This window comes from Mobula birostris, chromosome 13 (genome assembly GCF_030028105.1).
Source record: "Mobula birostris isolate sMobBir1 chromosome 13, sMobBir1.hap1, whole genome shotgun sequence".
NCBI classification, from domain to species: Eukaryota; Metazoa; Chordata; class Chondrichthyes; order Myliobatiformes; family Myliobatidae; genus Mobula; species Mobula birostris.
The window spans coordinates 7,859,219-7,881,982 of NC_092382.1; the positions used below are offsets into that span (position 1 = coordinate 7,859,219).

At 45.2% G+C, this 22,764-nt stretch overlaps 3 protein-coding genes across 6 annotated transcripts in view; 1 reads left to right on the forward strand and 2 right to left on the reverse strand.

Annotated features, from left to right (window-relative positions):
* LOC140208302 (uncharacterized) overlaps positions 1 to 8,670 on the reverse strand; it is a 56,065-nt gene extending 47,395 nt beyond the window's left edge. For 2 of the 3 annotated variants that reach the window (XR_011888718.1, XR_011888717.1), the window contains exons 1-2: positions 8,600 to 8,670; positions 1,207 to 2,693 (exon numbers count right to left, since the gene is read on the reverse strand). Coding sequence is in view for 1 of the 3 variants with exons in the window: in XM_072276888.1 (XP_072132989.1) it covers positions 1,432 to 2,286 (855 nt within the window). In the remaining 2 variants the exon portion in view is untranslated. Of the gene's footprint in view, positions 1 to 155; positions 2,694 to 8,599 lie in introns of those variants that run through there. The other variant, XM_072276888.1, reaches the window with a different exon arrangement.
* On the forward strand, positions 3,599 to 3,925 carry LOC140207439 (histone H2AX-like). Its single transcript, XM_072275962.1, has one exon. The coding sequence runs from the start codon at positions 3,599 to 3,601 to the stop codon at positions 3,923 to 3,925; it is 327 nt and encodes a 108-aa protein (XP_072132063.1).
* A 2,881-nt stretch (positions 8,671 to 11,551) lies between the features above and the next one.
* LOC140208274 (uncharacterized) lies at positions 11,552 to 20,810 on the reverse strand. 2 transcript variants are annotated; one of them, XM_072276844.1, is made up of 2 exons: positions 17,485 to 20,810; positions 11,552 to 12,190 (listed from the first exon to the last, which is right to left on the reverse strand). In XM_072276844.1, the coding sequence occupies exon 1, from the start codon at positions 20,404 to 20,406 to the stop codon at positions 18,613 to 18,615; it is 1,794 nt and encodes a 597-aa protein (XP_072132945.1). In that variant the 5' UTR covers positions 20,407 to 20,810; the 3' UTR covers positions 11,552 to 12,190; positions 17,485 to 18,612. The 2 variants fall into 2 exon arrangements, with proteins under 2 accessions (XP_072132945.1, XP_072132944.1); XM_072276843.1 differs by having other exon boundaries at positions 11,552 to 12,509.
* Positions 20,811 to 22,764: the final 1,954 nt, after the last annotated feature.

Consider the following 22,764-nt stretch of genomic DNA (forward strand, 5'->3'; position numbering starts at 1 on the left):
GGATATCGAATTGTGTAAGGTAAGGGAAACAAGAAGGGTAGTTATGGAAACTATGATGTTTAAAGAAGAGAAAGTACTGGTGCTTTTAAAGAATATAAAAGTGGATAAGTCTCAAGGTCCTGACAGGATATCCCTCGGACCTTGAGGGAAGTTGGTGTAGAAATAGCAGGGACTATGACAGAAATATTTCAAATGTCATTAGAAACGGGGATAGTGCCGGAGGATTGGCGTAATGCTCAGGCGGTTCCATCATTTAAAAAGAGTTCTAAGAGTAAACCCAGAAATTATTGGCCTGTGCGTTTGACGTCAGTGGTGGGTAAATTAAAGTATTCTGAGAGATGGTATATATAATTATCTGGAAAGACAAGGTATGATTAGGGATAGTGAACGTGGATTTGTGCGTGGAAGGTCATGTTTGACCAATCTTATTGAATTTTTTGAAGAAGTTACTCGGAAAATTGACGAAGATAAAGCGGTGGATGTTGTCTAGGTACTAATATTGAAGTAGCAAAATGGATTCAACAGTGGCTGGATGGGAGATGCCAGAGAGTGGTGGTGGATAACTGTTTGCCAGGTTGGAGGCCGGTGATTAGTGGTGTGCCTCAGGGATCTGTACTGGTCCAATGTTGTTTGTCAATATATTCATAATCTGTATGATGGGGTGGTAAATTAGATTAGTAAGTATGCAGATGATACTAAGATAGGTGGAGTGGTGGATAATGAAGTAGGTTTTCAAAGCTTGCAGAGAGATTTAGGCCAGTTAGAAGGATAGGACTGGACCCATTTAGAAGACTGGACCCATTTAGAGGACTGGACCCAGTTAGAAGAGTGGGCTGAAAGATGGAAGATGGAGTTTAATGCTGATAAGTGTGAGGTGCTGCATTTTGGTAGGACTAATCAAAATAAGAACATACATGGTAAATGGTAAGGCATTGAAGAATGCTGCAGAACAGAGGGATCTGGGAATAATGGTGCATAGTTCCCTGAAGGTGGAATCTCATGTGGATAGGGTGGTGAAGAAAGCTTTTGGTTTGCTGGCCTTTATAAATCAGAGCATCGAGTATAGGAGTTGAAATGTAATGTGAAAATTGTACAAGGCATTGGTGAGGCCAAATTTGCAGTATTGCATACAGTTCTGGTCACCGAATTATAGGACAGATGTCAACAAAATAGAGAGAGTACAGAGGAGATTTACTGGAATGTTACCTGGGTTTCAGCACCAGAGTTACAAAGAAAGGTTGAACAAGTTAGCTCTTTGTATGAACTCGCGGGTCTCTCTGTAGGTTGGATAACCGAATGAATCCCTTCCCACACCGAGCAGGTGAATGGCCTCCCTCCAGTGTGAACTCGCTGATATACCTTCAGTTGAGATGAGCAAGTGAGTCCCTTCCCACAGTCTGAACAGGTGAATGGCCTCTCCCCAGTATGAACTCACTGATGTATCTGTAGATCAGATGATCGAGTGAATCCTTTCCCACAAACTGAGCAGGTGAATGGCCTCTCCTCACTGTGAATTGACTGGTGTTTCAATAGGGTGGATGACTGAGTGAATCTCTTCCCACAGTCTGAGCAGGTGAACGGCCTCTCCCCCGTGTGAACTCTCTGATGAACCTTCAGTTGAGATGAGAAATGGAATCCCTTCCCACAGTCTGAGCAGGTGAATGGCCACTCCCCAGTGTGAACAGACTTGTGTACCAGCAGGTTGGATGACTGAGTGAAACCCTTCCCACAGTCTGAGCAGATGAACGGCCTCTCTCCACAGTGAACTCGCTGATGTACATTCAGGTGAGATGACTGAGTGAATCCCTTCCCACACACTGAGCAGGTGAATGGCTTCTCCCCAGTGTGAACTGACTGGTGTGCTTGTAGATTAGCTAACTGTGTGAATCTCTTTCCACAGTCTGAGCAGGTGAACGGCTTCTCTCCAGTGTGAACTCGCTGATGTACCTTCAGTTGGGATGACTGTCTGAATCCCCTCCCACAAACTGAGCAGGTGAACGGCTGCTCCCCAGTGTGAACTGACTGGTGTGCTTGTAGGTTAGCTAACTGTGTGAATTCCTTCCCACAGTCTGAGCAGCTGAACGGCCTCTCTCCAGTGTGTACTCGCTGATGTACCTTCAGATTAAATGAGCAAGTGAATCCCTTCCCACAGTCCGAGCAGGTGAATGGCCTCTCCTCAGAGTGAACTGACTGGTGTCTCAGTAACTGAGATGACATAGTGAATCCCTTCCCACAGTCTGAGCAGGTGGACGGCTGCTCCCCGGTGTGAACTCGCTGGTGAGCCATTAGGTCAGATAACCAAGTGAATCCTTCCCCGCAGATTCAGCAGATGACCAACCTCTGCCCAGTGTAAACTGACTGGTGTGTCCACAGGTGGGAAGACCGACTGAATCCTTTCTCACACACACAACAGTTGAATGGCCTTGTCCCGGTGTGAACTTGCTGATGTACCTTCAGTTGAGATGACGGAGTGAATCCATTCCCACTGTCTGACCAGATGAATGGGCTCCCCCCGTGTAAAATGATGAGCATGACAGTCGGTCAGATGATCGAGTGAATTCCTCCCCATAGTCTGTGCAGGAAGGATGATCGAGTGAATCCCTTGCTCCACTTCTTAAATATCTGGACAGAGACAGCAAAAGTGGCGTGTTGTGTTTGAGATTCCCGGAGACGAATTCCTTCTCATTTTTGACCTGTAAAAAGATTTACAAAATCCATCAATGGGTGTACGACAACATTTCAGATGAGATCACTTGAGTTATCAAGGTGTGATCTGGCATCACACTGTTCCAGTGAAGTTCAACCCAAGTCGGAGAGAGAAATCATCTTCTAACTGGGCACAGTGCTGCTATCTGGAGTGACCATCAAACTCTCTGATGCTCTTCCTGTCTCTATAAGAATGGGGCATTTCTGCCATCTCCAGTCTGTGACCTGGCTCAGTTTGACTCTCTCCATTGGTATTATTCCCTGTTCGCACTGAGCTGCATGGGCGACTGGCCCCACAGGAACTGAAACACTCTCACATAAATATCCGGCAGTGCATTCCACGCACCCACCACTCTCTGTGTAAAAAAACTTACCCCTGACATCCCCTTGGTCCCTATTTCCAAGCACCTTAAAACTATGTCCCCTCATATTAGTCATTTCAGCGCTGTGAAGAAAAACCTCTGACTATCCACATGATCAATGCCCCTCAACATCTTATACACTAAAAAGGGCTCTAAACATAAACAAGGAAATTATACATTGCTTTGAAGATTTGTCGGAAGTATACAAAATTATGAGGGTATAGATAGGGTAAATGCAAGCAGCTTTTTCCACTGAGGTTGGGTGGGATGACAACTAGAGGTCATGGGTAAGTGGGGAAGGTGAAAATTTAGCAGCAATATTTGGAAAAGCTCTTCACTGCTATGGTCGTGAGAGTGTGGAATGAAACACCAGCAGAAGTGGTGAATATGAGCTGGGTTTCACCATTTAAAAGAAGTTTGTTTGGGAGCCTGGATGGTAGGGGAATGGAGGGCGATGGTCCCAGTGCAGGTAGTTGCATTCATTCTCGTTTCGGGCGTGAAGGAGCTCTTTGATCATGTCAGGTCATGGCATGACTCGCTCTTCTCGGGCTGGTTTGCAGTTTTCTGTGGGGCGCATCCATCGGCTCCTACGGAAGGGTCACTATGCCATGCTTGTCTACCTAGCGGCAGTGCTAGAATACCTGACGGCTGAAATTCTGGAGGTGGCAGGCAACGCTGCTCGAGACAATAAGAAGACCAGGATCATTCCCCGCCACCTACAGCTCGCTATCTGCAACGACGAGGAGCTCAATAAACTGCTGGGAGGGGTTACTACCACCCAGGGTGGCGTCCTGCCCAACATCCAGGCTGTGCTGCTCTCCAAGAAAATGGGACACCCTAGCAAAGTTTATACTTAAATACAACAGAGGCAAGGTAGTTGCATTGGACAGCTTAAATATTTATTCGGAATTGACTTGATGGGCCAAATACCCTGTTTCCATACTGAACTTCTCCATGTTTCTATGACAGAGAAGCTGGCCAAACTTGGTTGGAAGGGAAAAGGTAGGAGTGACAATGGAGCAGCAATGGCTGGAGTTTCTGGGAACAATTCGGGATACATCCCAAAGAAGTGGAAGCATTGGAAAGGCAGGAGGACACAACTGTGGATGAAATGAGAAGCCAATGCCAATATAAAACCCAAAGAGAGGGCAAACAAAAGAGCAAAAACTGCTGGGAAGATTTTAGAAACCAACAGAAGATGATTAAAAAAAGTCAGATGAGCTCAGGGGGTGGAATTATGATATTGTAGTCATTAATGAGTCTTGGTAGCACCCAACAGTCTGAGGTATTTAGAGGAACAAAATATTCGGGGCCTCAATATCTCTTGAAAACCAAGGTACAATATGATAATTCCCCGTCCTGAGCTCATCTGGCTTTCCTACGATGCTTCTTGCATTGTGATGTACATAGCTCAGCACATTCATCGCACCATACTCAACCATTTCATCGCTGACTCTATCTGAGGTCTAAACAACATCTGACTGGTGTCAAACATAGAAACATAGAAAATAGGTGCAGGAGTAGGCCATTCAGCCCTTCGAGCCTGTGCTGTCATTCAGTATGATCATGGCTGATCATCCAACTCAGAACCCTGCACCAGCCTTCCCTCCATTCCCCCTGATCCCCCTAGCCACAAGGGCCATATCTAACTCCCTCTTAAATATAGCCAATGAACTGGCCTCAACTGTTTCCTGTGGCAGAGAATTCCACAGATTCACCACTCTCTGTGTGAAGAAGATTTTCCTCATCTCGGTCCTAAAAGGCTTCCCCTTTATCCTCAAACTGTGACCCCTCATTCTGGACTTCCCCAACATCGGGAACAATCTTCCTGCATCCAGCCTGTCCAATCCCTTTAGGATTTTATACGTTTCAATCAGATCCCCCCTCAATCTTCTAAATTCCAATGAGTATAAGCCTAGTTCATCCAGTCTTTCATAATATGAAAGTCATGCCATCCCAGGAATCAATGTGGTGAACCTTCTTTGTACTCCCTCTATGGCAAGGAAGTCTTTCCTCAGATTAGGGGACCAAAACTGCACACAATACTCCAGGTGTAGTCTCACCAAGGCCTTGTACAACTGCAGTAGTACCTCCCTGCTCCTGTACTCGAATCCTCTTGCTATAAATGCCAGCATACCATTCGCCTTTTTCACCACCTGCTGTACCTGCATGCCCACTTTCAATGACTGGTGTATAATGACACCCAGGTCTCGTTGCACCTCCCCTTTTCCTAATCGGCCACCATTCAGATAATAATCTGTTTTCCTGTTTTTGCCACCAAATTGGATAACTTCACATTTATCCACATTAAATTTCATCTGCCATGAATTTGCCCACTCACCTAACCTATCCAAGTCACCCTGCATCCTCTTAGCATCCTCCTCACAGCTAACACTGCTGCCCAGCTTCGTGTCATCCGTAAACTTGGAGATGCTGCATTTAATTCCCTTGTCTAAGTCATTAATATATATTGTAAACAACTGGGGTCCCAGCACTGAGCCTTGCGGTACCCTACTAGTCACTGCCTGCCATTCCGAAAAGGTCCCATTTATTCCCACTCTTTGCTTCCTGTCTGCCAACCAATTCTCTATCCACATCAATACCTTACTCCCAATACCCTGTGCTTTAAGTTTACACACCAATCTCCTGTGTGGGACCTTGTCAAAAGCCTTTTGAAAATCCAAATATACCACATCCACTGGTTCTGCCCTATCCACTCTACTAGTTACATCCTCAAAAAATTCTATGACATTCATCAGACATGATTTTCCTTTCACAAATCCATGCTGACTTTGTCCGATGATTTCACCGCTTTCCAAATGTGCTGTTATCACATCTTTGATAACTGACTCCAGCAGTTTCCCCACCACCGACGTTAGGAGAACCAGTCTATAATTCCCTGGTTTCTCTCTCCCTCTTTTTTAAAAAGTAGGGTTACATTAGTCACTTTCCAATCCTCAGGAACTAGTCGAGAATCTAAAGAGTTTTGAAAAATTATCACTAATGCATCCACTATTTCTTGGGCTACTTCCTTAAGCACTCTGGGATGCAGACCATCTGGCCCTGGGGATTTATCTGCCTTTAATCCCTTCAATTTACCTAACACCACTTCCCTACTAACATGTATTTCCCTCTGTTCCTCCATCTCACTGGACCTTCTGTCCTCTACTATTTCCGGAAGATTATTTATGTCCTCCTTAGTGAAGACAGAACCAAAGTAATTATTCAACAAACTCTCCCTCATTGCCACAAAAACAAAGGAGCTGATTGTGGACGACAGGAGGAATGGAGACAGGCTAACCCCTATTGACATCAGTGGATCTGGGGTTCAGAGGGTGAACAGCTTTAAGTTCCTCGGCATAAACATCACCAAGGATCTCACATGGTCTCTACATACTGGCTGTGTTGTGAAAAAAGCACATCAGCACCTCTTTCACCTCAGATGGTTGAAGAAGTTCGGGATGGGGCCCCAAATCCTAAGGACTTTCAACAGGGACACAACTGAGAACATCCTGACTGGCTGTATCACTGCCTGGTCTGGGAACTGTACTTCCCTTAATCGCAGGAACCTGCAGAGAGTGGTGCGGACAGCCCAGCGCATCTGTAGATGTGAACTTCCCACTATTTCAGGACATTTACAGAGACAGGTGTGTAAAAAGGGCCCAAAGGATATTGGAGTCCCAATTCACCACAACCACAAACTGTTCCTGCTGCTACCATCCAGGAAACGGTACCACAGCAAAAGGACCAACAGGCTCCAGGACATCATCTTCTACCAGGCCATCGGATTGATTAATTCATGCTGATACAATTGCATTTCTATGTTATATTGACTGTCCTATATACAAACTATTTATTATAAATAACTATAAATTACACATTGCACATTTAGACAGAGATGTAACATAAAGATTTCCACTCCTCATGTATATGAAGGATGTATGTAATAAAGTCAATTCAATTCAGCCTCTCCACTATCTGTTCTGTCAGTCTGGCTCCCATTCCCCCACAACTTATTTTAACCACATCATCCCACTCCCCCAACTCTAGCACTAGCAAGCCTTACCAATAGGATATTGGTCCCCTCTTGTTCTGTTCCTCTAACTAACAAATCCCCTATCACCCCTTTGACTTTCCTCTGCCAGGTAATCCCCCCCATCAGTTTCTAAAGTGGTCCACCTGCTGTTGTGTAAGATGGCAACAAGAGTACTCTGCGATGGCTATTTAACCTCATTCCCCTTCCTGACTCTCACCCAGTTTACTGTATCCTGCACCTTGGGTGTAACTCACCTCTCTTCATGTCATATCTATCACCCCCTCCGACTCCCAGCTGATCCAGAATTCATGCACTTCAAATTCCAACTCCATAAAGTGCAGGGTTACAAGCTGCAGCTGGATGTACATCTTGTAGGTGAGGGCATCAGGGACACTGGAGGTCTCCCCACCTTCTCACCAATGTCCCTTCTAATTTGTAATGACCAGTGTGCACATAAATCTTGTACTGTACATTCTTTTACCCAGTGACAACATGTGCACTGTGAATTTTATATAGAGAGGTATGCCTTTCAACAGCTAGCAAATCACAGTCAGTAAGAACTTTGATCTCCTCTGGGTTTGATTGATTTCATCTGCACTCTCACACAACCTATGTAGCAGGCCTGTAATGGGTAATGAAGGATTTTTTCACCAGAACTTTTGCACATTGTCCATATGTGTTTCTCTTGCTAAATGATGCTTGAAAAAGTCAGATTTCCAAATATCACTCCACTTCTTCCCACTTGTAAATTCTCCAGCAACTTTTGCATCACCACAATACACACAGGTAACACCAGTTTCTGTATTGTACATAAATATTTCCCCTGAACCCTCCCCCAGGTGACTGACGGTGGTGAACTCAGTGATGGCAATGCCAATGAATATGAAGGGAAGGGCAGTAGTCTGTCTCATTGGAGTCTGGCACATTTGTGATGTGAAAGCTACTTGTTGCCCAGGGCAAAGGTGTTTGATATCATTATGTACCCAGAGAGAGTGGGACAAAACATGTTCTCACGGGTAGAAAGTCCAGAACAAGAGGGAGTAGAACCAGCAACAGACACAAAATGCTGGGGGAACTCAGCAGGCCAGGCAGCATCTATGGAAAAGAGTACTAATGCTGAGTTCCTCCAGCAATTTGTGTGTGTTGCTCGGATTTCCAGCATCTGCAGATTTTCTCTTGTTTGTGACTGGAGGCAGAACAAAGGTGATTTTCACAACAGCTGATGTAAAAGATTTTGTTCCCTTTCTCCGAGTTCCCGATCCTTGCATTTAGACAGCTGGAGCTCAGCTCTGTCTGAGAGACCCATCGGTTCCCATTCCCTCATCAGCCGGAAGCTCCCCGGGGCCCGTGTACGGATGGTGGGGCTGAGATTGAGGGAAGAGAGCAGGACTGTCCCGGGATTGCGGGTCACGGAGTCCGGAGTCACAGCAACTACCCGAAGTCGGTGTTGAAAACGCCGCCCGGTGAGACCCCCAACCCGGAGATCCCTTCTCACCTCAACCGATCATCCGGGGCCTTTTGTGCACCGCGCGCTGGTGAGCTCGAGCTTGGTCGGTTTAACGGCTGGGCTACTGATCACGTGACCATCCCCTTCCCCACCGCTGTCAGCACAGGAGTCAGGCGCTGCTGTATTCCCATTGGTAGGAAGCAATGTCAATCACTGCTTCCAACCAATAGAGGAGGCAGGCCAGCCGAGAGGGCGTTACCCCCGCTGACTCCGTCTCCCGAACTTTCCGTCACGGCGGGACAACCGTCAAAGTAAATGTCCGCTTTCTGATTTATTTCCATTTCCCTCCGAGGGAAGTTGGGGCGTTTGTGAAGCGTCTCCTGCGGCCGGAGTCTGATGTGTCGCTGAGAGGTAGGAGGAGACCGCTCGGCCCGTCGGTTTGATGCCGGTTCCCCGGGGAGGGAGAGGATGAAGACGGTGAGAGAGGGGGCGGACAGGATGTTTGTCCCGGTGGGGACAGGAGGGGCTCATCTGTGGAAATGTCTGAGCCCACGGTGGTGGCGATTCACCACATTGGGGGGCAAACACCGGCAGACTGTTGCCCTGCAAGCGGGGCCAATGGTCCGGGCAAAGTGACAATTATTTGTGTTTTGTTGAGACTGTACCGGGAATATGGTGTAAAATCCCGCTCCCCACACTAACACGGGTCACACAGACCAAAGAACAAACTGCCGGAGGAACTCAGTGGGTCGGGCAGCATCTGTGGAGGGAAATGGACCGTCAACATTTCGGGCCGAGACCCTCCCTCTGGACTGAGAGTGGACGGGAAATAGTCCGAGAAAAGAGGTGAGGGGTGGGGATGGGGCAAGAGCTGGGGAGTGAGAGGTGGATCCAGGTGAGGGGGAGGTGGGAAGGTGGAAATAGTGACGGGGTGGGAGGTGAGTGGTTGGGGCAACACGGGGCTGCAGAAGATGGAAATTAATTCCATAGAGGATTAACAAAGAGGTTAGAGAGTATTTGTTATGGAGAGTGCAATGAAGATTCACCAGACTGATCCCTGGAGTGGTGGGGTCATCATATGAAGAAAGATCAAATGTGATAACCCTTTCATTTAGAGAATCGAGGACTGAGAGATGAAGACATTGAAATGCACAACATCATTACCGGTTGAACCAGGGATCCCAGTCTCTGAAAATGGGGGTGGACTGTACGGGACTGAGATGAGGGGAAATGTCTCCATTCTGAGGGTGGTGAATGTCTGTAAATCCCCACCACAGAGGCCGGTGAAGACTCAGTATCGTCCTCACATAAAAAAAAGAGGCCAGCAGATGTGTGGAGACTGAAGGGATCGAGGAAATGAGGATCGGGCAGAAACATGTGGCTGAGATGGGAGAGCAGCCGCCATCTTGGTGATGGTTCGAGGGGCTGAATGGCCACCTCCTGCTGATTCTCACTTGGTGTTTCAGTGTTCCTGTCCAGTGAGCCCGGAGGAATGTGAATAGAAAGTAGAAACATAGAAAAACTGCAGCAGTATAGAGGCCCTTCGGCCCACAATGCTGTGCCGAACATGTTCTTACCTCAGAAATTACCCAGGGTTACCCATAGCCCTCTGTTTTTCTAAGCTCCATGTACCTGTCCAGGAGTCTCTTCGAAGACCCTATTGTCCCATTCCACACACTCACCACTCTCTGTGTAAAAAAACTTACCCCTGACATCTCCTCTGTACCTAATCTCCAGCACCTTAATCCTGTGTCCTCTTGTGGCCACCATTTCAGCCCTGGGAAAAAGCCTCTGACTATCCACACGATCAATGCCTCTCATCATCTTATACACCTTATCAGGTCACCTCTCATCCTCCGTCGGTCCAAGAAGAAAAAGCCGAGTTCACTCAACCTATTCTCATAAGACATGCTCCCCAGACCCGGCAACATCCTTGTATATCCCCTCTGCACCCTTTCTATGGTTTCCACATCCTTCCTGTAACGAAGCGACCAGAATTGAGCATAGTACTTCAAGTGCAGTCTGACCAGAGTCCTACATTACCCTTCGCCTTTTAAATTCAATCCCACGGTTGATTAAGGCCAATGCACCGTATGTCTTCTTAACCACAGAGTCAACCTACGCAGCAGCTTTGAGTGTCCTATGGACTCGGACCCCAAGATTCTCCTGGCGGAGAATCTCACCTGGTCCCTAACACCAGCTCCATAGCAAAGAAAGCCCAGCAGTGTCCTTACTTTCTGTGAAGGCTGAGGAAGGTCCATCTCCCACCCTCCGTCCTCACCACATTCTACAGAGGACGTATCGAGAGCATCCTGAGCAGCTACATCACTGTCTGGTTCGGAAACCATCTCGGATCGCAAGACCCTGCAGTGGATACTGAGGTCAGCTGAGAAGATCATCGGGGTCTCTCTTCCCACCATTGGAGACACTTACACCACACACTGCATCCGTAAAGCAAACAGCATTGTGAAGGACCCCATGCACCCCTCATACAAACTCTTCTCCCTCCTGCCACCTGGCAAAAGGCACCGAAGTTTTCAGGCCCTCACGACCAGTCTATGTAACAGTTTTTTCCCCCCCAAGTATTCAGACTCCTCAATACTCAGAGCCTGGACTGACACCAACCTACTGTCTTGTTTATTATTTATTGTAATGCCTGCACTGTTTTGTGCACCTTATGCAGTCCTCAGTAGGTCTGGAGTCTCGTGTAATTTTGTGTTTTTTTACGTAGTTCAGTGTAATTTTTGTATTGTTCATGTAGCACCATGGTCCTGAAAAACATTGTCTCGTTTTTACTGTGTATGGTACCAGCAGTTATGGTGGAAATGACAATATACAGTGCCTTGACTTGACTCTGATCCTCCGCACTGCCAAGTCTTACCATTAATGCTATATTCTGCCATCATCTTTGACCTAATACAATGAACCAGCTCACACTTATCTGGGTTGAACTCCATTTGCCTCTTCTCAGCCCAGTTTTGCATCCTATCAATATAGATATAGATAGATAGATATACTTTATTAATCCCGAGGGAAATTTGGTTTCGTTACAGCCGCACCAACCAAGAATAGAGCGTAAATATAGCAATACAAAAAACCCCAACAATCAAACACCAAAATGCAAACTATGCCAGATGGAAAATAATTCCAGGACCAGTCTATCGGCTCAGGGTGTCTGACCCTCCACGGGAGGAGCTGCATGTTCGATGGCCACAGGCAGGTACGACCTCCCGTGCTGCCAAGTGTTGTATCACGGTGGAATGTGGCCGAAGTCCAACAGTAAAAAGTTCAATATCCAGTCTGCAAACACATTCCTCAATCATAATATACCCCGGATTGCACTATCCGTTGTTAGCCAGATCAGTAAGCACCGAACTCCTTCACGCTTACCGCTCTCAGTGCACTTCCGGTCAGCCGGAATGGAATTACCCACCGAACTCCTCTTCTCCAAAAGTCTCTGTTGTCTCGACCCGGTCCTCTTTCCTCGACTTTGTGATCCCCCTCTGTGTGTTTTCCTCCGGATTTCAGCTGGGGTGTCCATCGCTCTGTTCGCTAAGCCGGCCGGTGTTTGCTGGTCCGTGAAATATACAGTGCGACCTTGCTTCTGTCTCGCATGTTGGGATGTAACCATTTCCAGTGCTAAAGAAAACCCAAAGAAAACTCTCTCTACCAGCATGTTAGACAGCGTGCAGCTTCGACGTGTTACCGTGAGAAAAAAAATACAAAAAATAACGGAAATTAAAAAGTAAAAGGAATAGATCGGATTGGCTGTACCAGGCTGCATGCACGACTGGTGCATGTGCAAGATATATCTTCAAGCCAACACTTTAGATAAAATTTTAGTATCAAAATTGAGTAAAGAGATAGGTCTATACGAAGAGCATTTAGTAGGATTCATATTCTTTTTGAGAATGAGCAAAATGGAAGCTCCGTAAAAAGACTCTGGTTGTCTTCCTTCCTGTAAGGGTAGAACATAAATGTGGTATAAGCAAGGAGGAAAAAGCCTAATAAAATTCTCCAGAGAATCCACCGGGTCCTGGGGATTTCCCAGAATGCAATTCTCAAATAGCCTGAGCAATTTCATCCTGGGAAATAGGTTGATCCAATTGCCTACGATCATCTAATGAAAGATTAGGAATATTTAATTGATCTAAAAAATTATTCATTGCAATATTATCATTAACAGAGTCAGATCTATACAATTTAGAATAAAATTCTCTAAAAGTTCATTAATTTCAAGGTGGTCAGTTGTCACGTCCCCATTAATTTTATGTATTTCTTTAATTTGCCGCTTGGCTGAAAATGGCTTCAATTGATTAGCCAGTAGCTTACCAGTTTTATCTCCGTGAATATGAAGTTGACTTCTATCTTTTAAAAGTTGGCTTTCAATTGGATATGTTAAAAGAAGATCATATTTAGTTTTAGTTTCAATACGTCTCTTATATGTTTCAGGATCAGGTACAGAAGCATATTTATGGTCCAGTTGCTTTAACTGATTGGCTAATTCATTTCTTTCTTTGTTAGCTTTTCTAATGATGTTTGCAGTATAAGAAATAATTTGACACCGGATGTACGCTTTAAAAGTATCCCATATAATCAGGCTAGACGCCTCTTCCAACGTATTTTCTTCAAAAATAAAGAGTAATTTGATTCTCCATAATTTTTTTAAAAAATCCTCATCGGATAACAGAGTTGAATTAAATCGCCAAAATCTACTCATGGGGATAGGACCAGGAAGATTTAAAGATAGAATTACAGGAGAGTGGTCAGAGATAGCAATCTCTTTATATTCAATTGATCGAACTAATGGAATCATTTGACTATCAATAAAAATAAAGTCAATCCCGGTATAAGAATGATAGACATGAGAGAAAAAAGAATACTCCCTGTCCGTCAGATGAAGAAATCGCCAAGCATCAACTATACCACATTTAGTTAGAAAAGATTGGATAAACAAAGCTGATTTATTAAGTGTGGCTGGTTTAACAAATGAGTGATCAAATACTGGATCTAACCAGCAGTTAAAATCTCCTCCCATCACAAGGGCGTAAGTACACAAATCTAGCAAATATGAAAATAGACGCTCAAAAAATCCTGGATCATCTACATTGGGGGCATAAACATGAGCAAAAACAATCAACTTACTGTCTAAACTCCCTGATACAATAACAAAACGACCATTAGGGTCCGAAACAACTTTATGCTGAATAAAGGGAACTGTAGTATCTACAAAAAATCGAAACTCCACGGGATTTTGCGTTAAACGAAGAGTAGAATTCCTTACCCTTCCACTCAGTAAAAAAAACGTAAGGTATCACAGCTGTGTATGTGTGTTTCTTGTAAAAAAAAATAATGGGTGCTTTCATTTTTTTAATATAAGCAAACACTTTGTTCCTTTTGGTGGGGTGATTCACCCTTTCACATTCAAACTAAACAGGTGAATATTTCGAACCATTTTAAATACCAATCAACATGTAATTAAAAGATCTGGCCATAAGTTATTAAAACTAGAAAGCAAACCGTAAAGTAAGGTATTGAAACAAACAATCATATATTCAACCCAACACAGCTCCCAGAGAGAAATAGGCCCTACCCCCTCCCCTACCCAAAGCGAGAAAGCTGACCAATAGAAGTACCGGCCCCAAAAAATCCTGTTGACAGAAAGAACTCCAGTCCTGCGATGTCATTATGTCCCTACCAACACACAACATAAAAAGTAAAACAACTTAGTATTTGAAAATGTGAAAGGATCAATTTAAACAAATTCAAAGAAAGCTGTATTAAAAGAAAGCCTCAAAAAGGGATAAAATAAAGTAGTATCAAAAAATATATGACAAAAGACAATATATGAACAGCCAAAACGTAACCTTATTTCAAATTCATATTAACAGAAGAAAAAAACTTGATCAAATAAGAAGTATAACAGTTTTAGAATTCATCCTTCAGAAACTCTTTTGCATCTTCAACTGAATTTATTCTTTTTCGCAATCCGTTCTTCAAAACAATACTCAGACGTGCGGGGAACTGAAGAGATGGTTTATACCCTTTATTATAAAATTCCGACATAACTTCTTTATATTTCATGCGATCAGCCAAAACTTCAGGTGAATAGTCTTCCACAAATCTAACCTTGCAATTTTGGAAATCGATCATTCCTTGTCTCCGGGTATGGTGAATTAAAAGGTCCTTCATACGAAATTCATGAAAGACTAGTCTGATCGATCTGGGTTTCGCCACCAAGGACAATGGCTTCAAAGTCAGAGAGCGAGAAGCTCGATCGAGCTTCAGCTCAGATGTGAATAAAGCAGGGAAAATCTGCTTCAGAAAGTTTGCAAAAAACTTCGAAGGGTCAGCGCATTCAATTGATTCTTCAAGACCCAGGATTCGCAAGTTATTTCTCCTATTTTTATTTTCGAGACTGATGATCCTTCTCAGCATTTTATCATTGGATAAAGATAACTCTTTGCAGAGTTTAATTGTATCTTCAGTGTCCTCTTCAAGTATCATTAGCTTCGCAGTATTCTCCTGAATTTGGTTCTCATGCTCAAATAAAGTTCGCTGAATTGTATCCAATTTGCTGTTAAGCCGTTGAAACTCTTCACAGAATTCCTACTTTTGCCGTTTAAGTAAGTCACTGATTGAATCCAAAGTGACTGCGGATTCATCTTCTGTTTCTCTTTCTTTTGCAAACGCTTTGGTTCTTTTCCCAGCCACAGTAAAGCAGTATTGAAGTTTTATAATAAGGTTTCAAAAAAAAAAGACTGGTAGAGACAATTAAGTAAACAAGGTAGGAGCAATCGAAAAGCGGCCAACAGGGCTCTGACTGCTTCTTATATCTAACATATGCTTCCTTCTTCCACTTGACGAGTTGCCTCGCGTGTTTCGTCAGCCACGGTTCCCTTTTCCGACCATTTTTTCCTTGCCTCAGTGGGACAAACCTATCCTGAACCCAGCACAAGTGGTCCCTAAACTTCCTCCACATTACTTCTGTGCTTTCACCTTTCAACACCTGTTTCCAATTTACTCTCGCTAGTTCCTGCCTCATCCATTCATAGTTAGCCCTTCTCCAGTTAAGCACTTTCCCATTTTGTCTGTTTTTATCCTTTTCCATAGCTATGCTGAAGCTAAGGGAGTTGTGGTCACTCTCACCAAAATGCTCCCCCACCAAGATGTCTGCCACCTGACCAGGTTCATTACCCAGAACTAGATCCAGTATGGCCTCTCCTCTCGTTGAACGGTCCACATACTGTGTCAGGAATCCTTCTTGAACACACCTGACAAATTCAGCCCCATCTATCCCCCTTGCAGTCAGGAGGTGCCAGTCAATATGAGGGAAGTTGAAATCACCCATAACTACAACCCTGTATTTCCTGCACCATTCTAAAATCTGCCTGCTTATCTGCTCCTCGATGTCCCGAGGGCTATTTGGGGGCCTATAGACCACTCCCGGCACAGTGATTGATCCCTTCCTATTTGTGACTTCCACCCACACCGACTCAGTGGACACCCCCTCTGCAGCGACCTCCCTTCCTACAGCTGTGATACTATCCCTGATCAGTAATGCTACTCCCCCCCTTTTCTACCTCCCATCCTATTCCTTTTAAAACACCTAAACCCCGGTACCTGCATCAGCCAATCCTGCCCTTCCTCCAGCCAAGTTTCAGTAACGGCCACAACATCGTAGTTCCACGTACTGATCCATTTTCTAAGTTCATCCCCTTTATTCCTAATACTCCTGGCATTGAAATAGACACACTTCAACCCCTCGAACTGGCTACATGTATGTTTTGTCCCCTGCCTGCCCTTCCTCAGCAACTCAGAACACATAGCATCATGCCCTTGTCCTTCTACCCTCATCTCTGCACTCACATTCTGATTCCCACCCCCCTGACAAACTAGTTTAAACCCTCCCCAACAGCTCCAGCAAACCTGCCCACCAGGATATTGGTTCCTTTCCAGTTCAGGTGCAGCCCGTCCTTGTTGTACAGGTCAGACCTTCCCCAGAAGAGATCCCAATGCTCCAGAAATCTGAACCCCTGCCCCCTGCACCAACTCTTCAGCCACGCATTCAACTGCCATGACTTCCTGTTCCTACCCTCTCTGTCTCGTGGCACAGGCAGCAATCCTGAGATTACCACCCTTGAGGTCCTGCTTTTTAACTTTTTTCCTAACTCCCAATATTCTTACGCTCCAAAGAATAAAGACCTAATTTGTTCAACCTTTTGCTGTAACTTAGGAGATGAAATCCAGGCAACATTTTAGTAAATCTCCTCTGTACTCTCTCAATTTTATTGACATCTTTCCTATAATTCAGTGATCAGAACTGTATACAATACTCCAAATTTGGCCTTACCAATGCCTTGTACAATTTCAACATTACATCCCAACTCCTATACTCAATGCTCTGATTTATAAAGGCCAGCATACCAAAAGCTTTCTTCACCACCCTATCCAAACGAGACTCCACCTTCAGGGAACTATGCACCATTACTCCTAGATCCCTCTGTTCTACTGCATTCTTCAATGCCCTACCATTTACCATGTATGCCCTATTTTGATCACTCCTACCAAAATGCAGCACCTCACATTTATCAGCATTAAACTCCTTCTGCCATCTTTCAGCCCACTCTTCTAAGTGGTCTAAATCCTGTCTGCAAGCTTTGAAAATATTCTTCATTATCCACAACTCCACCTATCTCAGTATCATCTAATACTTACTCATCCAATTTACCACCCCATCATCCAGATCATTAATATATATGACAAACAACATTGGACCTAGTACAGATCCCTGAGGTTTAGTCATCAGAGACAATTGTGCTGTCCCTCACTTCCCACATCCTACAATCAGAGCACTGGACTGTCCTATCTACTGCCTCCATTACCAACTCCTAAGTTAATCAAAATAATTAAAGAAACATACCCAGCCTTACCTTACTGGGAGCAAGCTCGTCCTCTGCCTCTTCTCGCCGAAACCTCTCGAGCCAAAGCCTCAAAGCTCCACTCCTTCACTGGCCCACTCACTCACTGGCCGCTCCGCTTCAGCTACCCCTCTTTTTACTTGTTTGTTGAGCTTCTCAATTTACAATTGCCCAATCAAATTGCTTGGTCCCCTGACCTTGATTGCCCAATCAGCTGCATTCTGAGCTGTTCAAATTTTGATTGACATGATTGCACAATCCAACTGCCAGAACCTCTCGAGCCAAAGCCTCAAAGCTCCACTCCTTCACTGGCCGCTCTCCACTCCAGTCCATATAAAACTCCAGTCCCAATAAAGGTGAATATGCAGCAGAAGAAACTCCTCCCATGCTCAGTGACCAGGGTGCAGACTGGGTGTGGTGAGCAGCAGCAATAATTGCAGAGTTCAGCACCAACAGTCACTCTCAAAATTGCATTCAGCAACGGTGATGGACAAATATCCAGCAAGCAGCTTATTGAAACATTCCAGTACTATGTCACAAGTGTAACATGCTGTGAGGTTTCACTGCTAATGGAATGGCCTCTCTGCAATGCATCACTGCTGAGGTAACGGTTTCTCTGTAGCAGCAATGTTTAGGTTACGACTAGAGACAACAGGGTTTTGGAACGCAGGGCTATCCAATGAGAGAAATGTTGTTCTTTCTTGGGAGTCTGGAAGAGAGATTTTTGCAGTCTTTTGCCGGGGAGCGATGAGAAGACATGAATGGAGAGATTGGGCCTTTCTTCTTCATTATTTTTTTTACTCGTTCTATAGTCAAAGTAAGAAACTATAAAGCCCAAACGTTTAATCACAGATTATGTACCGTTTGTTTTCTCAGGGTACTGATTTGTAACAGGGAACACATCAAGCAGCATCCACCCAAACAAGATTTCTTAAGACTGGCCGGGCTGGGGGGGGGCTATCACCCCCTATATTAAGCTGCCAGTCAAAGTGAGAGTTACATCAGGTTAGAATACTGAGTGAATCGCTTCCCACATTCACAGCTGTCGAACGGCCTCTCCCCACTGTCAACCCAATGATGCACATTCGGTGCAGAGTGCTCAGAGAATCTCCTCCCAAAGTCTGAGCAGCTGATCGACCTCTACTCGGTGTGAACTCGCTGGTGTTTCTGTAGATTCGATGACCGAGTGAATCCCTTCCCACACACTGAGCAGCTGAATGGCCTCTCCCCTGTGTGAACACGCTGGTGTCTCTGTAGATGAGATGACCGAGTGAATCCCTTCCCACAGTCTCGGCAGGTGAACGGCCTCTCTCCAGTGTGAACTCGCTGGTGCATCAGTAGTTGAGATGACGAAGTGAATCCTTTTCCACAGTCTGAGCAGGTGAACGGCCTCTCTCCAGTGTGAACGTGCTGATGTACCTTCAGTTGATATGACTTAGTGAATCCCTTCCCACAGACTGAGCAGGTGAACGGCCTCTCCCCAGTATGAACTGACTGGTGTGCCTGTAGTTCAGTTGACCAAGTGAATCCCTTCCCACAGACTGAGCAGGTGAACGGCCACTCCCCAGTATGAACTGACCGGTGTGCCTGTAGTTCGGATGCCTGAGTAAATCCTTTCCCACAATCTGAGCAGGTGAACGGCCGCTCCCCACTGTGAACTCGCTCGTGTCTCTGTAGGGTGCATGACTGAGTGAATCCCTTCCCACAGACAGAGCAGGTGTACGGCCGCTCCCCACTGTGAACTCGCTGGTGTGCCATTAGGGCGGGTGACTGAGTGAATCCCTTCCCACAGTCTGAGCAGGTGAACGGCCTCTCCCCAGTGTGAACTCGCTGATGTACCTTCAGTTGGGATGAGGAAGTAAATCCCTTCCCACAGTGCAAGCAGGTGAACGGCCTCTCCCCAGTGTGAACTCGCCTATGTGCCTTCAGTTGGGATGAGCAAGTGAATCCCTTCCCACAGTCTGAGCAGGTGAATGGCCGCTCTCCAGTATGAACTCGCTGGTGTACCTTCAGTTCAGATGACTGACTGAATCCCTTCCCGCAGTTCGAGCAGGTGAACGGCCGTTCCCCGGTGTGAACTCGCTGGTGTACCTTCAGTTCAGATGACTGAGTGAATCCCTTCCCGCAGTTTGAGCAGGTGAATGGCCTCTCCCCAGTGTGAACAGACGAGTGTACTTGCAGGTGGGATGATCGAGTGAATCCCTTCCCACACACTGAGCAAGTGAATGGCCTCTCCCCAGTGTGAACTCGCTGATGTACCTTCAGTTGGGATGAGCAAGTGAATCCCTTCCCACAGTCTGAGCAGGTGAATGGCCTCTCTCCAGTATGAACTAGCTGATGCACCTTCAGTTGGTATGAGCAAGTGAATCCCTTCCCGCAGTCTGAGCAGATAAACGGCCTCTCCCCGGTGTGAACTCGCTGATGTACCTTCAGGTGGGATGAGCAAGTGAATCTATTCCCACACATTGAGCAGGTGAACGGCCTCTCCCCAGTGTGAACAGACCAGTGTGCTTGTAGGTGGGATGGCCGAGTGAATCGCTTCCCACACACTGTGCAGGTGAATGGCCTCTCCCCAGTGTGAATTCGCTGGTGTCTCTGTAGATGAGATGACCGAGTGAATCTCTTCCCACAGTCTGGGCAGGTGAACGGCCTCTCCCCAGTGTGAACTCGCTGATGTACCTTCAATTGGGATGACAAAGTGAATCCCTTCCCACAGTCGGAGCAGGTGAACGGCCTCTCCCCAGTGTGAACTCGCTGATGTACCTTCAGTTGGGATGACAAAGTGAATCCCTTCCCACAGTCGGAGCAGGTGAATGGCCTCTCCCCAGTGTGTACTGACTGGTGCCTCAGTAGGTGAGATGATTTAGTAAATCCCTTCCCACAGTCCGAGCAGGTGTACAACCTCTCCCTAGTGTGAACTTGCTGGTGAGCCATTAGGTCAGATGACCGAGTGTATTCTTCCCCACAAATTCAGCAGCTGACCAGCCTCTGCCCAGGGTGAACCGACTGGTGTGTCCACAGGTGGGATGACCGACTGAATCCCTTCTCACACACAGAACAGGTGAATGGCCTTGTCCCAGTGTGAACTTGCTGATGTACCTTCAGTTGAGATGACCGACTGAATCCATTCCCACTGACTGAGCAGGTGAACGTGTAGGTCCTTGTGTAAAATGACGGGCGTGCCAGTCTGTCAGATGATCGAGTGAATCCCTCGTCACAGTCCGAGCACAAAGGATGATCAAGTGAATCCCTTGCTCCACTTCTTAAATATCCGGCTAGAGACAGCAAAACTGGCTTGCTGTGTTCGAGATTCCCATAGACAAATTCCTTGTCATTTTTAACCTGTAAAAATATTTACAAAATCCATCAATGGGTGTAAGACAGTATTTCAGATGAGATCACTTGAGTTGTCAAGGTGTGATCTGGCATCACACTATTACAGTGAGGTTCAATCCAAGTTCGAGAGAGAAATCATCTTCTAACTGGGCACAGTGCTGGTATCTAGAATGACCAACATATTCTCTGATACTGTTCCTGTCTCGATAACAATGGGAATTTCTGCCATCTCCAATCTGTGACCTGGCTCAGTTTGACTCTGTCTATTCGTATTATTCCCTGTTCCCACTGAGCTGCATGGATGACTGGTAGGAACTGAAACACTCTCACACAAATAGCTGGCAGTGCATTCCACGCACCCAGCACTCTCTGTGTAAAAAACTTACCCCTGTCATCCCCTCGGTATCTATTTCAAAGCACCTTAAAACTATACCCCCTCGTGTTAGCCATTTCAGCCCTAGGAAAAAACCTCTGGCGATCCACACGATCAATGCCCCTCATCATTTTATACACCTAAAAAAGGCTCTAAACATAAACAAGGAAATTATACATTGCCTTGAGGATTTGTTAAAAGTGTACAAAATTATGACGGTATAGATAGGGTAATTGCAAACAGCTTTTTCCACTGAGGTTGGGTGGGATGATGACCAGAGGTCATGGGTAAGTGGGGAAGGTGAAAATTTAATGGGAACATTTGGAAAATCTCTTTATTGAAATGGTTGTGAGAGTGTGGAATGAGATGCCAGCACAAGTGGTGAATGTGAGCTCGGTTTCACCATTTAAAAGAAGTTCGGATGGGAGCCTGGATGGTAGGGGTATGGAGGGTGTTACATACCTCAAGGAGATGTGATTTTTTTTGTGAGAACGATGTAATGCTCTTTTGGAGGTCACCTGATGTAATTTTCCCGCCGATGTGAGGTCACGTGAGGACATTTTCACCATGGGTATATAAGGGAAGACCTCAGATGACGCAGTTAGTTTTTAGTTTTTAGTTTTCCAGCTAGAACGTGCGTCTGTGTCTCCGTTTCTATTGCGTATTTGTTTTTATGACGCAGTTTCATTTTTAAAACGGCATGTTACGTTCTGTTTGAAGGTACAATAGTGCTGGACTGGAAATTTTTGCTAGATGTGTTGATGTACCTTTTTCCAGCAGTATTGGAGAGTGAAGACTTTTTCGAAGTACAGGACCCGAAGGACTAAGAGAAATCAGGAATGTTTGGCAGCTTAATAAATGATCGACCTTATTGAGTCTTTGTTGAAGGAGTAGCGACCTGCATCGAAGATAACTCATACCAAAAGAGCAAGGTAGTTCATGCAAGGTGCTCTCTAGAATTTATGGTCTGTTGTTTTAAGCCGTTTATTTCCTGCATCATGAATCCTTTGGTCAGAACAAACAGGAAAGTCGTGTCAATGAAGAAGTCCTTCTCCAGAGAAGTCTCTCCCAATTGAATGTATAAATCTGTTGGACTTTCGAATTTACCATTTTAAGAACCGTATTTGACTTTACCACTTTATGTACTGTTTTCACATTTAACGCTTTAAGAACCAGTGCCAAGTGACGATTTGTTGAACGGCTGCATAACTTCCGGTTAAGGTTTTTGTTTGTTTTTATATTGTTTATCCGTGTTTAATAAATGTTTGGTTGTTTTCCTATAACCTGTCTCGATTGATATTCATTGTTGCTGGTTACATAACATAATTTGTGGGGGCTCAGCCAGGAGATGTTCCGATTTTGAGGTTAAGTGCTGATAATTGCCATTCTGATTTGGAAAAGGAAAATACCCGATTTTTTTGAGTTGGATTGGTGTGTGAGTGGTATTCGGCAACAATGAATATTAACGAGTTTATGGACATGCCTGACTCGGTGTCTTTAGTGAATGCAAAAAAACCTGAGGTATTGGAGATTGCGAGGAGGTTGGATATTAAAGGAATTACAAAGAATACCACAAAGGCTTT

Bases quoted from the DNA above. Each gene is read 5' to 3' on its own strand.
- LOC140207439 (XM_072275962.1), top strand. From the start codon at position 3,599: ATGACTCGCTCTTCTCGGGCTGGTTTGCAGTTTTCTGTGGGGCGCATC.
- LOC140208274 (XM_072276844.1), bottom strand. From the start codon at position 20,406: ATGGCTCACCAGCAAGTTCACACTAGGGAGAGGTTGTACACCTGCTCG.